At 40.0% G+C, this 16,514-nt stretch overlaps 1 protein-coding gene across 7 annotated transcripts in view; it reads left to right on the top strand.

The window, feature by feature from the left end:
* Nucleotides 1-15,885, top strand: part of LOC121385606 (sialin-like) — a 32,784-nt gene extending 16,899 nt beyond the window's left edge. For 3 of the 7 annotated variants that reach the window (XM_041516346.1, XM_041516345.1, XM_041516347.1), the window contains 7 exons: nucleotides 792-879; nucleotides 1,522-1,617; nucleotides 3,220-3,344; nucleotides 5,259-5,408; nucleotides 7,057-7,195; nucleotides 10,203-10,444; nucleotides 15,462-15,885. In XM_041516346.1, the coding sequence (XP_041372280.1) occupies nucleotides 792-879; nucleotides 1,522-1,617; nucleotides 3,220-3,344; nucleotides 5,259-5,408; nucleotides 7,057-7,195; nucleotides 10,203-10,444; nucleotides 15,462-15,686 (1,065 nt within the window). In that variant the 3' untranslated portion in view covers nucleotides 15,687-15,885. The remainder of the gene's footprint in view (nucleotides 1-791; nucleotides 880-1,521; nucleotides 1,618-3,219; nucleotides 3,345-5,258; nucleotides 5,409-7,056; nucleotides 7,196-10,202; nucleotides 10,445-15,461) is intronic. The other 4 variants (XM_041516349.1, XM_041516348.1, XM_041516350.1 and 1 more) reach the window with 4 other exon arrangements.
* The last annotated feature ends 629 nt before the right edge of the window (nucleotides 15,886-16,514 follow it).

Genomic DNA, 16,514 nt, shown 5'->3' on the forward strand with positions numbered 1-16,514 from the left:
AAATCACTACTATTGCCATGCCCGACGACTAGTGAATTTTTTGTGTCAAATGTTGCAGTTAAGTTTATTTTGTAAATATAAATATATCCTGACCCCACCCCAACCCCCCAATGTTAGTATTTTTAAGCTTTATCTTCCTCTTTAGGTAACATATTTGATTATTATTGCTATTTAGTAAAATTGTTTTGACTTAAAAGTAAAGTAGGGCTAGTGGATGTTTTAATTGTGACTAGTAAATGTTTTAAATCACTGATCCCACTGCTAGTGGATTTTATAAACATTCTAGAAACCCTGTCTGTGTTAAATGTTTGTGACGTTTAGAAGGGAAATTACCACAGAAACCTCTCGATGATTGCCATCAATGAGAACCTGTTTCAAAGCAAAGACCCGGCACAGTAGAGAAACTGTCGTTACATGGCGCTGTTCAACAATCCCATTGAGAAGCAACACGTCCTGACCTTGGCACGGCAGATGTATCCAGAAAACACTCATCATTCCATGCAACGGTTTGAGGAAGCTATCCAGAAGCCCTACATACATCTGACGGTGGACTTGAAACGAACCACGCCCGAAACACCGGCACCCTCGTCCCAATGGATTAGAGACATGTGTTGTCTGTTATTTCTTTTACGTTCATCTGGGTATGAAAAACAAAAATCATCCGCTTCGCTGATTCTCACACTTTGCGGATGATTTTTGTTGTTGTTTATACCCCTATGAACGTAAAAGAAATTAGAGACAATCCTTAAATAAAAAGAAACTATCCTTAAACACATATTTCCTTTTCTCAGGGAGTCATGATTCCTGCTGCACAAGCCTTCTGGGCGAGGTGGTCACCACTCAACGAGCGTAGTCGACTGATTGGACTAACGATTGCGGGTTAGTGATTTTGCTGGCTGAGACTGTCTTCAGGCCCATACGCAGGGTTTTTAATGGTGGGTGTTAGGTGGGGTTTTGTGTGTGAGTGTGTGTGTGCGTGCATGCGTGCGAATTCCTCGTGATGGGACAAAAAACGCAAAAAACAAACAACGTTATCTAAAGTTCATAGGAAGAATGTGGACCTTTGATAATTTGGAGGGGTGTGTGTGTACGTGCCTGTCCCAACACCCCCCTCTGCGTACGGGCCTGAAGGTATACTATAAAGTTGCAAGGCATGGTTGTTAATAACCACTAGAGCATATTGATTAATTAGTAATCGGCTGTTGGATGTAAAACATGATAATACCAAGGCATGGTCTTCAGAGAAATCCGAGTAAAAAATGTTTTCCCATGAGCAGCTATAACTCGTTTACATATACTCTCCAACAGGGCAGCACATACTACGGTCTTTGATGCACCAGTCGTTATACACTGGCCCGCTGAGGAGGTTCGATCCAATGCTTCAAGCACCTCAGGTGAGCACTCTACCAGCCAGCTGCTCCCCCTCAATGTTGTAATTGAAATTTTGATATTTGTACATAAATGTACATATTTTTTTATAAATAACTACAAATTAATCAATATCACATATAATCTCCCCAGGTGTACCAATTGGGAGCGCAGTTATATTTCCTGTTGGTGGACAACTTTGTGCCTATGGATTCGATAATGGATGGGCATCTGTGTTCTACGTCATAGGTCAGTATTTGTTGGATTTTACATCATAGGTTATGGCGTACTCGTGTCCTTTGCAATATTGTTGAAATTCATGACTTAAGCATTGTTGGCTTCGTTGCTTGTCATATATAAAGACTATTAGTTGTCCGATTAGTACTCATGGAGAATTTATTTAAAATTTCTCTCTCTCTCTCTCTCTCTCTCTCTCTCTCTCTCTCTCTCTCTCTCTCTCTCTCTCTCTCTCTCTCTCTCTCTCTCTCTCTCTCTCTCTCTCTCTCCATGTTATCTTATTGTGGATCATAAATATAATAAAAGGTCATTAAAAGGGGCAGCGATCACATGATGCGCGATCGATCTGGGATCGGTTCCCATCGGTGGACACTTTGGGATATTTCTCGTTCTAGCCAACTGGACTGTGTAATTGTCTTCAGACCAGTAACCACTACACCACCGATGCCGATAATAATGTGGTTTTTTAAACCACAGATTTAAGTACATCTTAAGCAATGTCTGAGACCAGCGTCTGCATATCAAGGACACCAGTGCTAAGTTCAGCCAGCGAACCTGTTTGATTGGTTCCCGACGTGGCCATTTGGTTTAACGTGAAGCGCATAAACCAGTCTAGCGAACGTTTTTCAGCTCGTTCTAAATGAATGCAACGCTACCACACCGTTACGAAGACACCAGGGATGAGTTTAGCCAGACCGAGCAGAAAAAACGTCTAGTAGACTGGTTTATGTGCTTCACAGTAAACCAAATGGCCATATTTCTCTACCCCCTTTCCCAGACTCGCCCCAAACAGCTTCAAAATCCATTAACCCAGTTAACAGCAACACCACGCTTATTAGAAGTCGGCTTCCCATCGTGACGTAACCTGACCACGATCCTACGCTTAGAGGTCAGCCATCCAGAAGCGGCCATTTGACCTAGCTAATTTACTACTTGTGTAGGTGGTTTCCAAGCATATTGTGTCTTGGGCATGGTCTAAAAATGTTGATTGTCTTGGCAAGTGATGTTAGTTGTCAAATCACTCTGTCCAATGTATTCATTCAAGAACAAGCATACTTGGGAACACCAGTACCTGATTGTGCACCATGAGTGATTTCGTAATGGATTTCTGGTTTAATTTTAGCACTGCGAGCATCATCCTCAAGTTCAGCCAGCAAACGTTTCGCTCGGTAACTCGGTAACTAGTTTAACGTGCTCATATACCACTAGGGTTTCGAACACGCCCATCCAGCGTCCGGCCTCCGATATGATCGGGGGCCTGACTCGGGACAGGAAACGTTTCGGTAACGTTCTTGAACTATTTGACAGGTTCTCGAAGTGGTAATTCGGTTTACTGTGCAGCGTAAAAATCAGTCTAGCGAACCTTAGCGACAAGCGGTTGACCGAACGTACGCCAGGTGTGACTGTGTGACATGCAATTATTGGTATAGGTTACAGATTACAACTGTACATGTGTCAACATGTGTCATATGAAATGTATGGAATGAGAAATACTATACAGATTAAACCTTCGGTAATAATAATAAACTGTTTTAAAGAATGTGCTGAGGTGTTGTTATGCAGATGGGTTTTTTTCTTCTTTTTACCTTTTTTAAAATCTAATCCTTGTTGCAGGTGGCATTGCATTCCTCTGGTGCATAATCTGGAATGTGTTCATATACAATTCGCCCTCCGAATGCCCGCACATCTCGGAAATAGAACTAAAGTACATAGAAGCGTCCTTAGGAACAAAGCCCAAGGTAGCAGTGAAACCAGTCGAATGAGTAAATCAGGGGCGGATCCAGAAAATATTTTTGGGTAGGGAACATGCTCCAACTCATGCAAAGGGCAATCCAAACCCCAACCCCCTCCCCCCCCCCCCCCCTACCCCAAAAGAAGAAGAACAAAAAAAAAAAAAACTGGAAAGGAGGCACTGGAATATGTTTACGGGAGATGGGTTCCCTAGTCCCCACTGGATCCACCTCTGTAAAATAGTGTGTAGTTTGTGTGTGTGTGTGTGTGTGTGTGTGTGTGTGTGTGTGTGTGTTTTAAACTAATCTTGCTATTAAACCTTTGCTATGAAAACTTTCATTTGTTTTGTTTGATTTTGTTTTCTTTCAAAAATATTCATTTCATTAGTAGATGTTTTTCGCAGCCATTATACCATCTGGTATCCACATCTTCTACAAAGCTGCTCACGACGCTTATGACAACTATCGATCATGCCCCCCCCCCCCCCCAAATTGTAAATAGCCTGGATACAGTCTAATTCGGCAAGGGACGTTACTCTTCGCGCACATGCGCATTGGGAATGAGAAATACCTCTATTGAATAAATATATCATTGTCTATTTTGTATGTGTTATGGAGATGGCCTACAAAGTTGAAAAACTTACGCCCAATCCAAGTCACAGACACATCCGGGTTTCCGGAGGTCGGGAGTAGGCCTACTTCAAATTAATTGAGGCGCGAATCGCGTGGCTTGGTGCGTCTTGGGTGCCACAGACAATAGATGAATATAGAATGGATGCCGAGCGTGCGTGCGTTCTGGTAAAATTGAAATACATTAGTCGTCTATACTGGATGTGTGTGATATGTTCGTCCGCAAACCCACTGGGGCTTGTAATTCGAAGAGCAGTCGTAAATATTTTGGTGTTACGTGGTCGCCACGACAGCACTCTTACGACTCGTAGGAAAAGTTTACTAGTACAAACGGAAACATGCGTAGTTTTGACGTAAAACAATCATAAAGCTAGAGGAACACAACTTAACTCATACCACCCTTCGTCTTTTTAATCACACAATAACTAATGTTACGTCCATGCTACGACTGGTCTGGGGTAAAATTAAATCTTCTCGTAAATTTGGTAATTAACTTTTGTCCTAGGTAAGGAGTCAAATAGCGAGTGGTTCGTGTTACACACCAAACTGTTTAGTATCGCTTTTCCACTGCTGTACGTTTAGTAGGCCTTTCCGACTGCTTCAAGTTACAAGCACTTGGCAAGCCACAATGAAATAATTATATATGGTATATATCCCCAAAACTGCAGATGCATCAGAGACAACAGATGGAATGCACGAATGCCCCGCATCCTGTGTATATGAGCGTTATAGATTCTATAATTTAACTTGAACTCTATCAGGTACCATTGTGCTTGAAATGTGCGGGGTCCTACTATACATTATGACATTTTATGATGATGAACTATTTATAGTCTTTCCCACAGGAAATGTTTTTTTTTTCATACTATGGAATTTACTACAAGTTATTTATTTCTGAGCCTTGGTGAAGAACTATCTATAGTCCTTTCCACAGGGAATGCCTTTTTCATACTCTGGAATATACTACACGTTATTGATTTCTGAGCTGTGTATGCGTGTGCATAAGCTCATGCATAATATGCGTATCCAATCATTTCATGCATTATGGATATGTATACACGTATGGATTACGGACAATTAAAATGTTCCCTTTGTTGTGCTATCTTCAATTGTTACGGGGCGGGAGGAAGCCCGGTCGTACAGCGCTTGCTTGATGCATGGTTGGATTGATCTCGCCATCAGTGGGTCCATTGGACTATTTCATGTTTCAGCCAATGCACCATGACTAGTATATCAAAGGCCGTTGTCGTTAAAAACAAAACAGAGTTGATATTTTTCAATGTTTGCTTCCAGCACCGAGAGACGCCGTGGAGGGCGTTCCTCACGTCGAGAGCCCTGTGGGCCATCATCATCGCTGCCTTGTGCGCAAACTTCACCTCCTTTATGCTCGCCACGCAGCTACCTACGTACATGAAGGACATTCTCAAATTCGACATCGCATCAGTAAGGGTTCTTTGCCACGTGCACAGGGTTTTTTTGTTTGTGTTTTAGTGGGGGGGGGGGGGGGGGCAATGCTGGCGCCATTAGTGCGATGAATCAAGCTCATAAGGCTATTGATAACGTTCGATAAAATTGATTTTGAAATAAATACAAATGTGCGTTTTCCCGAGGTGCGCCATAAATGGTCTCAAATGTATTTAAAAGTAGGTCTACACAGGCGCGTTTGATGGGTGGTGAGGGGAGGAGGTGGGTTCTGACGTCAAACTCCTCTACTTCAAGTGAATCTTTTTTTTTATTAAAATATATTTTTCGGGCATCACTTGAATTCCAGGGCATTAGATTGCGCCAAAGCTGATGCGGTAAAGGATGTGCCCAAAATAAGCAAGCCCAAATTAAGTACCCCAAAAATTGCTGAAAAAGGTATTAGAACTAGAAGCATCCACGAATTACCAACAGAACAGCGATTACATCATGAGCTTGGTTAAAAAACCAGCAACCGTAGCCTACAGGAGAGGACCTTATGGGGTAGGATCTGCAATGATCACAAACGAATATGATGGCACATAACGGCCATCGACATGACCACATAATTTAGGGTTAAGGTTAGGGTTAGTTTGTATGTTGTGATATTCAAATAACCCTTGGGGTTGGGTAGCCTGGTGGTAAGAGACAGTGGTGTAGCTGGGGAAGGGGAGGGAATACGGGGGCCATGACCCCCCAATCAAAGTTCTTTAAAAAAAAAAAAATACCCTATTATATTTTATAAAATCATACATCCATACATCCATCCATGCATACATACATACATAACATACATACATACATACATACATACATACATACATACATACATGGATGCCTGGATAGCTCAGAACGCATCGTGGTTAGTCTGCAATTTGCTGGCGATTCGGTGCCATAGATTCGAGTCTCAGCAATGGTATTGGACAATTTGTGAGGCCAGAAAGGATTAAATTATCCCCTGTGCCAGTGCGTTAATATCTATGTATGTAACTGTCAACCTCGACATACATACAATATATAGATAGTCATACATCAATACATACCTACATACATACATACATAGTGTGGGTTGACTCCCCACAATATGGGTTGGCCTCCCAATATAAAATAAAGTGTACACCATTGGTAAAAGATCTAGCCACACATTTGGACAGGTATCACGCTCTCTAACCATCAGAGACCAATCTATATCAATATTGCGCAATCTCTGCCTACCAAACCGTAGTCAAAGAACTCTAACACAACAACAATCCTATGTTTGACGTTAAATACCTTCATATCGATTGTTTTCGAGCTTCCTGATAAAAAAATTCATATATTAATCGACAATGCACACACTACAGGAAAACTCCTGCCAGCAAATAGGTATTTAACAGAATAATTATTGAAAGGGGGTACTGTCAGGTTTCTTTTCTGTAGATTGGGTGAAAAATGCATTTCATGGTATTAGAAACATAAGGATGACCAGAAAAACTTCGGATGTACGGAGATTTATAATCTATGGAGTATAATCTAAACAATGAATGAATTCAATTATCAAACAACAACTCTAATAATAATAAATAAATAAATAAATACATCGTAGTGTTTGAAAACCAGGGTCTGTCATTTTAATTAATTTGTTTTTCAGAATGGCACGTACTCAATGCTGCCCTACCTGTGGTTATGGTTCTTCACCCTCTTTTCCGTGATGTGTGCTGATCACCTGATATTTCAAAACATCCTCAGTGTCGCCTCGACCCGGAAACTCATGTCCGGCATCGGTAATGGTAATACTAAACCAAATAACATTCAAGTGGGTGAAAATTTGAAGGTTTTGATAGAGCAGTTAATACCATTGGTCATGAATATGACAGTGTTTGTTGGTAAAAAAACAAAACAAAACAACCCCCCCCCCCCCCCCCCAAAAAAAAAAAAAAAAAAAAAAATTAGTTTCATCTGGGCAAAAATTATTTTTAAAAATTAAAGCAATTTTGTTTTATCTAGTAACCACTGTGTCAAGGAGCCTTGTGCTTGAAACAGGTACCTGTGAAAAAAACCCGTATAGTATATCCTAATTAATGTATTTTGGTGCAAACGATAAACAGCCAGCTGCAGAGTAAGTTCAGTTATTATAACTCATGCGTGTGCTGTTCGTCATCGTTGTGACAGGGTGGAAACGTTCTCTTTGAGAGTGGCGAATACGGCCACAGACCACCATTATTTACGCTATATGTTTCTATATAACATTATTAATATCAAGAGGCCCACGGTTTTTCGTATGCACCCTTGCCTGCCTAGAGGCAACATACTCTGAAAAGGACAACCCCCGTTGTCCAGCTCTTTCTCCCAGGGTATTGGTTTAAACATACACACCCACTAAACATAGCCAGAGTACACACATAGCCAGAGTACACCAATTTTACACAAAAAGCACTACTTTTACATAGGACGGAATTGGCACAAAGATGTCTTCAATTTCAACAATTCAAGTTACACATGTTTTGCAAACTACTATAAATCGGCTGGCCATGCAATGCTCAAGAGCAGGTAAACTTTGCTTTTATTTTGCCAACAACACACATTGTTTATAATACCGTTTGCATATGTTGCTCTTGGATTCAATTGGGTGATGAAATATATTAACATGTATCAGTGGCATGATTGTCTGGTAGTTATCCGCAGCTTCATGTTTTCTTGTTGGACTCTGTGATAGATGGGAACATGTTTGATGGCTAGAAATAAGACTAACTAGGTTGATGGGACCCTGATTAGGGTCCACACCGATTGCAGATTCCTCCATGTCTTCTGTTAATGTAAACACGTCAAAAGGTATATCTTCTGGATCTTGACCAAATTTTCTGGTCACCAGTTAATCTCCTAACAGAACCTTGAGCAAACAATTTTTAATTCAATTCAATATTTTATTTCCGTATATGAATTATACAGACATGAACAATAATATCAATATCGGGAAAAGAAAAAACTATACATGTTATAATGGTTACAATATCCTAGTACAATTATAATTTATATACTAGTAACAATATTTAACAAGTGACAGTGTCATTAGGTAGGAGGTCTAGCAACTGAACGTAGAAGACGTCTGTGTTCAAACATCTCATAGCAATACAGTGTTCTAGCTAGGATTTTGATGGGGAAGGGTGCTGATTTAATTGTAGGGCATTTTTAACGCGAAAATCTTATTTTTGAGGCAAGTACTGGATATGATCGAATTTTTTACATTCATAAATATCATATATGTAGGAATGTCTATGCTGGTTTTAATTTACAAAACGTTTTTGGAGGGAGAGGGACAATCAATTTCTAAACCCAAATTTATTATTCTTAAATTTGGATGTTTGATGAAACAGTACATTCATCGCCGTATGCAATATTATTGTACTAATGTACTAAATATAGACACTATTAAAAAAAATCTCATTCCAGCCAGTGCAACACGTTTGGAATGTGCCGTGGTATGTGCTATCCTGTCTGTGGGATGGTGCATATAAATGATGAAACTAGGTGTTTGCTAGGTGGTGTGTGGTTATATGTGTGACGGTGTGAGGCTTACTTCTCATTCAAGCTTTGTAAGACTGCCTGTCCGCTCGTCTGCCGTCAATTCGACTAACAATAGAAAAGAAAAAAACATATCACGTTACTGCTGTCGGCTTTCACAACTGTGGCCAAACAATGTATTGTCAAACGTGCGTTTAGTTGGGAATTCAGACCCGTAACAACACTGTACACGCTTTGAGAGGAAAGCAAGATTTTGTATTTTTGTTTTACAATGAATTAGGGCAGGGCGGCGATAATCAGGGGCGGTGCGGATCCAAACACGGCAGGGAGGCACAAAACGGGGGCAGGGCGTAGCACCCCTCTATTTATTGCTAGCTAGAACACTGCAACATTGCCCGATGATTGGAGCAATATGCTGGACAGAGAAGTAGAAAGAATAGTTTGTCAGTGTCTGTTAATTGAATAAATGTTGGGTTTAGTTGGTGTAGGTTTTAGTTTTTTTAATATAGTATGTTTCTGCGTTTTGTAAGGCCTTGACATTTTATTAGAAAGTGTAATTCATCTTCAAAACCAGAGTTGCAGATTTTGCATGTCCTTATGTATTGTTCAACATTTCTGTACCTATCAATTTCAATTTCAAGTCTGCATTGTTGATATGTTGTGCGTGTGTAGGGTCGGTCGATATGTTTATAGTAAAGTAGTTTTTTGATGTAGACATTTTGTGATTATAGTACTGTTGGTGAGTGTTTTGTAACTGTGTTGAGATACGATTTTAAAAATGTATGCCGTCTGTGGCCATGGGCGTTAGCAAAGAAGTATCCATTCCATTTTTGTCACACATTATGTTGAAATAGTTGTGCCAATCGATAGTGAGCTGGTATCCACTGGTAGCACACACGGGTTGTTTGAGTTGATATGGCCTAGCGCATTCTCTGATCAATCAACTAGCTACGCCAAGCTCAAGAGCAAACAATCTTTGGTTTTATTTTGGCAATAACAAACATTGTTTGTAATACCATTTACATATGGTGTTCTTGGAGAGGTGGCTGGGGTCAATTGGGTGACAAAATATATCAACCATGTATCCCTGGCATGATTGTCTGGTGGTTATCCACAGCTTCATGCTCCTATGTTGGATTCCGTGATGGGTGGGGGCATGTTATGGCTACAAATAATACTAGCTCACTTGATGGGTCCCTGAAAGGGTCCACACCGATGTTCCACTGATTTGGCTCTTCTTCCTTTAAATTATCCCTCGCCCCTTTCAAATGGCAGGATTTATCTTCCCCGGATGTTTCCTTCTGGCTACAGGACGTCTGGACTGCACTCAACAGCTGGCGGCCACTATGACGATGTCGGCGTCCGTCGGCTTCTTAGGCTTCCAGCTGTCCGGGTTTATGGTCAACACAGGTGACATCGCACCACAGTACGCGGGGACGCTGTTCGGCATCACCAACACGTTATCTACATGGCCGGGAATAGTGGCTCCAAGCGTCGCGGGGATTCTTACCCCCAATGTGAGTAAACAAAGTGGGTGGGGGGAGGGGTGGGGTTAAGGCCATAGCTATTGAGGAGGAGGCAAGTGGAGGACCTTCAAAAATATTGATGTGCCTTTTTTTTCTTGCTTTAAAAAAAAATCAATGAGTTGCTCTTTTCACGAGTTAGTCCAATGTGTCATTTTCCCCTTAGTCCTCCCAACCGTACCAAATCCCCCCCCCCCCCCCCCCCGAACAAACATATTTTTTGGATCCGACCCTGGACCCCTTAGAAAATATGAAAAGTGCCTTTTTAAAAATCTACTGAAGAATATTATACATCATTGTGCCCCAATTCTTTATAAGTACGACCCTAGGAGGTGTGTGCATGCATCGGTGGGTGATTCAGAGAGGTATATTAATTGAAACTTGGTGCCCATTTTTACGGGATAAAACTAGTATCTGCGACTTTGATTTATTAATCATTGGCTTTTGGATGTCAAAATTTGGTAATTTTGAAATATAGTATGAGAGGAAACCCGCTACATTTCCCCATTAGTAGCAAGGGATCTTATATATTCGCCACCTAACAAAGAGGATAGCACATACCACGGCCGTTGATATAGCACTAGGGGTGCATTGGCTGGAGTGAGAAATAGCCCACGGCATCCACTAACAGGAATCAATCCTAGACCGAGCATGCATCAAGCGATTTGTGGGAGCAAATAAAAGTTAAAGTCTCACTACAGAGTTCACTTCTGGGTGAGATTTGTTGGTTCCAAAAAGAACCCCTTCTATTAGCAATCTTCATTTGAAGTTGAGCAATTTAACATGGATTTCAATGTCAGATGACATCTGTGTAGTGACACCTAAAGTTTCATTTTGTTAAACGACCCCACTAGAGCACATCGGCTATTGGAACCCTAAGTGGGGATACGAGACCAAAACCATCATATTAGATATCAAAAGCTTTCAAATCGTTAAACCTTAGCCACCATTATATTAAATATCAATAGATTTTAACCAGCTTTACATCAGCCACTCCAAAACCTATTATATTAGTTATCACTTAGCTTTAGCCACCCTACCATAAAACCTATGATGTCCAAACGCATATAATATGTGTTGTAAGACTTTGTCATTTATCTTTCTGAATCTAACGTTGATAGTGCAACTTTTGATATATTAATTTTATATATTTGGTGTTCTACACTCCTTAGTAGCACCATATTTTTTTTCTATTTCTTGATGCATATTACTAACAACCGAGCATATAACATATAACAAATACATATTTAGTTTTTGTACGTAACTGGGTTTTTGTTTGTTTTAGAATGTAATCCGTTATCCAAGGTAATTGTTCAAGTCTTAATATTCTATGTACTTTTGTTACTTTTAAACCTAATTTAACATATTGTTTAAAACTCCTTTTATGTAGCACGTAATTAGTTTTTGTATATAAAGTAGGAGTTAATTTACGTCTTGGTACGCTATTTACTAACTTAAGTTGATATTTAGATAATTCACCTTTAAAAGGTTCGTAGGGTTCTGGAACCCAATGGATAATCAATATGAGAGTCGTGCAACTCTTTTTGATAATCTCAATTAACCTCCACTATATAACCATAATTGAATCATCTGGGCAATTTATAACTTTTTCTATATTAATATTTATAAATCTAAAGTCATTTGTTGGCAACGATTCCATCATAGCTCAACCATACAGGTTGTTCACATCCAAATACAGAATCAAATTGTTTGGTTTGGTAGAATCGTAAACTTCTATCATAGGGTTTTATTCTTGGTGAACTATAATGTGCAGGATCCAATTCATAATTTTGTAACATATGCGATTTTACATATAAATTGTGGTAATCACCTAAGTTTTTACATTTAAAGGTTTTTCCGTACATTTTTAGCATGCTCATAATCTTCCTCGGGTATACCTTTATTGTGTAAACGACTATATAATTCTTCTATTGGGGGTAGTTCTTGGAATTTATTCCAACTATTCATGTACTCATAAGGGTAGAACCCCTTTTACATATTAAATTAAACTCTTCTTCTGTAAAGAACTTTTTTATTATTGGGAACTCATCTAAATCTTTTACCAGTCTTGCTAAGAAAGCATTTTAAAACCAACCTATCTATAAATATAAATTGCCCAAAAGTAAAAGATATATATTTTTGCATATTATTTCGTATAACCGTTATGTTATCCTTAAATTTAGATATAACCTGCATAATTAGATGCCAGTCGTAACCTTTTAGGTTATGAAAAGCATCTGGAATAGGACATCTATCTAATCTAAATTTTAAATTCCAGCTGTTGTGTGCTGCACTTTAATGAAGTCCAGACTTTAACGTCATGGCAACGCCATTCAAATATCATTACGTTAAAGTCTGGACTTTATTAAAGTCCAGACTTTAAGTTTTATAAGCACGTGCCATGTAGATACTATAAAATTAGATACAGTTAATTCTTCAGCCTTAAGCAAAAATATGATGTCATACGGGGTTCATAATGCTTTAGTTAGGGTTCATTTGCTTTAGTTAGGCATTTGTATGCCGGCGGTGAATTGGAAGATGAAAGAAAGTCTGCTACTGATCCAAAATGATCAGTTGATGTGTGAATTAAATAAACAATGAAAAACAAGGGTGAGCCAACATTATATTACTTAGAAAAAGTAAATATCAAGTGATCTGATGTCAAAATAGGATTTGTATTAGAAGAATTAATGTTTATTCCAAAAGTAGGGTGTATCGTAGTGGGGTAGCTAAAGCTAACTATGGCGTTTTTTGAGTGGCTAAGGTTTAAATATTTGAAAGCTATTGATATAAAATATGATGGTTTTGGTCTCATATCCCCACTATGTCTACTACTCATTGGCAATTAAGAAAACGTCCCTGGCAAAAATATGCCGTGAAAAATAGTCTCCACGGCAGGTTTACGCTTAATATCTAAAAAAGGAGTTTAATTTGTCTGTATTACATAAAATAAATAATAATAATAATTTAAAAAAAAAAGACAATTGAAGAAAACGCAGCACCAACTCAAGTGTTATTAAATCAGCGGAAGTAGCAAGCAAATTCTATCCAAAAAGACACTATTCTGCAAAGAGATGACAAAGTCCAATAGGTTGGTAACATCTTTAATTTCATTAACTGGCACTTGTTGTGCGTGTGGTACCAAACAGAATTTCTGGCAATGTGGTACAAAATGTCAATATCGGGTGTGGCCACCATGGGCATCCAATATGGCAGCACAACGACGTCTCATGGAGCAGATGATCCCCCTGATGAAGGCCTGGGGGATCTGATGCCACACGCGAAACAAATTTGCCTCCAATTGTTGAATAGTGTAAGCAGGGTCTTGCAGCCAGAGTAATCGTCCCATTGCAACCCAAACATGTTCTATAGGAGCAAGGTCGGGTGACAGAGATGGCCATGGAAGAACATTGATGTGTTGCTGGTTCAGATAGGCCATCGTCTGTCTAGCAGTGTGAGGCCTGGCGTTATCATGTTGTAATGTCTGTAGATGAGGGTTAGCTGTCATGTGGGGCATGACATAGTTTTAGAGGACCTTGTCTCAGTAGGTTTGTGCGTTCAAACGTCCTCGGAAGATGTGAATGTCTTTTCCTAACTTGCATGCTGATTCCTCCCCATGTCACCACACTACCACCTCCCCAGCAATTCACGTCATGGACACAACAATTGGCATGTCTTTCACCACGTCTCCGCCACACCCGCATCCGCCCATCGACATGGCTAAGATGAAATCTGGATTCATCTGTAAAGAGGATCTGTCCCCCATGGTGTTGTGTCCATCGACTGTGCGTTCGAGCCCACTGAATTCGCTGTTATTGATGCTGCTGTGTCAGGATGGGTCCAACGTAGGGTCTTCTTGGTTGCAGGCCCTGCTCCCGTAGTCGGTGTCGTACGGTCTGTTGGCTGATGGGACCGTTCGAGCCATTGGTGGTAGTAGCTGTGTTAGCTGCAGGTTGAAATCTGTTGTGTAGGTGAGACAGGTAAATTTGCTGATCTTGGTGGCGGGTAGTGACACGTCGTGGACCAGACATCCTGTGGCTCGTTCCCTCTCAATGCCAGAAAGTCGCAGCATCATGAACATCGTTGGATTAACCTAAGGTCGATCACAACATGTGAATATGATAACTTAATTTCCCGGCTTTATAACCGTAGAACTGGTACTGTAAGGTGCCAGTGGCATGACTTGCACGTGCGTTTTGGAGATTTTGAAGAATTCTGCTCCCAAACAATAACCTGCTTCAGCACGTGCACAAAGTACGGTACGTGACCTTCCATCAGGTTGCATTCATTCTACCCTATATTTCAGACCGCATCTCCACACACACACAAAAAAAGAAGACAAATAAATGAGTGCTGCGTTTTTCATGGCTGTCAGTATATATAGAAAAATTAAAGTTTCACAGAAAACTGAATGCGTCAGAAAATGGAAAACACTGCGGAATTCTCCACGGCATTGTCGGTTGATATTGTTAATTGCCAATGTCAAATATTTTATAGTTCTGACAATGACATACATGTATAGTCTAACAGAATAAGTCCCACACAGGATAATACATACCACACCCTTTGATATACCAGTCATGATGCATTGGCTGAAACGAGAAATAGCCCAATGGGTCCAGCAACTGGGATCGATCTCAGGCTGACTGTGCATCCAGCAATTGCTTTTCCCTTAGCAGCAAGGTCTCTTGTACAACACCAACCATCATCTTTGATATACCAGTCGATAAATTACCATAGTATGTACTGTCCTGGAAAGTGCATACAAAAGATCCCCTGCTGCTTTATCGGTAGGTGTAACACACTGCCGACCAAATATTTATCTCTGTTAAGCTACATTTCATATTGTTTATTCACTCTCTCTCTCTCTCTCTCTCTCTCTCTCTCTCTCTCTCTCTCTCTCTCTCTCTCTCTCTCTCTCTCTCTCTCTCTCTCTCTCTCTCTCTCTCTCTCTCTCTCTCTCTCTCTCTCAGGATTCTCACCTCTGTGTCACTGTAGCTGTTATTTTCAGGGTACTCGGGAGGAATGGCAGATTGTGTTTCACATTGCGGCCGCTATCAACTTTTTCGGGGCCGTTTTTTACGCAATCATGGCTTCGGGCGAGATACAGGACTGGGCCAAACCGAAAGAAGAGGACGACAACGACGATATATTCCGAAACCTGTTCGAGATAAAGGAAGAAAGCTCAGAGGTGGAGCACAACTCAGACGAGGAGCAGTTAAAAGGGCAAATATAAAGACGAGGAGAAAAAGTGACGAAAAATGGAAGAGGGGTGGACTGAGGGGTGGGTGGACTGTGGGGTGGGTGGATAAGAAACTGGACCAAAAAAACAAACAAAAAAGGACCAGAAGGATGATGAAAATGGGGGCGAGAACAAGGAGGAAAATCAGAACAAGAATGTAAAAAGTTGTATAATAAATGGAACCAGTACTGTCTTTTGAATTATTTTGTAATCAGTGTGCAGGTGGGCTACAGGTTGCTATGCTGGCATGCTCAGACAATTGTTATTTATTTTTTACATTATTTTTCTTTATAGTCCAGTAGCTTACGTCAAAATATACACGAATTGCTCAAAATGTCAAAAAGTGTGAACATTCGCATACTGGTCCAGTTTTTAATTCTCATATAAAAGCAGGATACACGTGATCTGCGCACAATTCCGGCCGCCATCTTGGTTTTACCAATATGTTGACTCTCAGTACATATGAATATTTGATTTAAGTTGCTAATCCCATGTTATAAAACCATGGAATTCAATGCACATGATAATGATAATGGATATTTATTTTTGTTATATTTGAAAACCAAATATGGGATCCATTAGATAGAAAACATTGTGCAAACTCAAATTAGTTGTACATTATCCCATTTATAGTCACATTCCTATACGAATACATAGTTCAGTACATTGAAGCAGTGCCATTAAAAGTAGTGTTTTCCTTAGCTTGTTTTAGCATGGTGCAGCACCATGCCTCAATAGTCTAGCACCATCTTGCTTTAATCAGCACCATGAGATTAAACAAGCCTTTTTCACTAATTAATTCTAAAAGTGCCTTTATAAAAC

The sequence above is a fragment of the Gigantopelta aegis genome, chromosome 11 (assembly GCF_016097555.1).
Source record: "Gigantopelta aegis isolate Gae_Host chromosome 11, Gae_host_genome, whole genome shotgun sequence".
NCBI classification, from domain to species: Eukaryota; Metazoa; Mollusca; class Gastropoda; order Neomphalida; family Peltospiridae; genus Gigantopelta; species Gigantopelta aegis.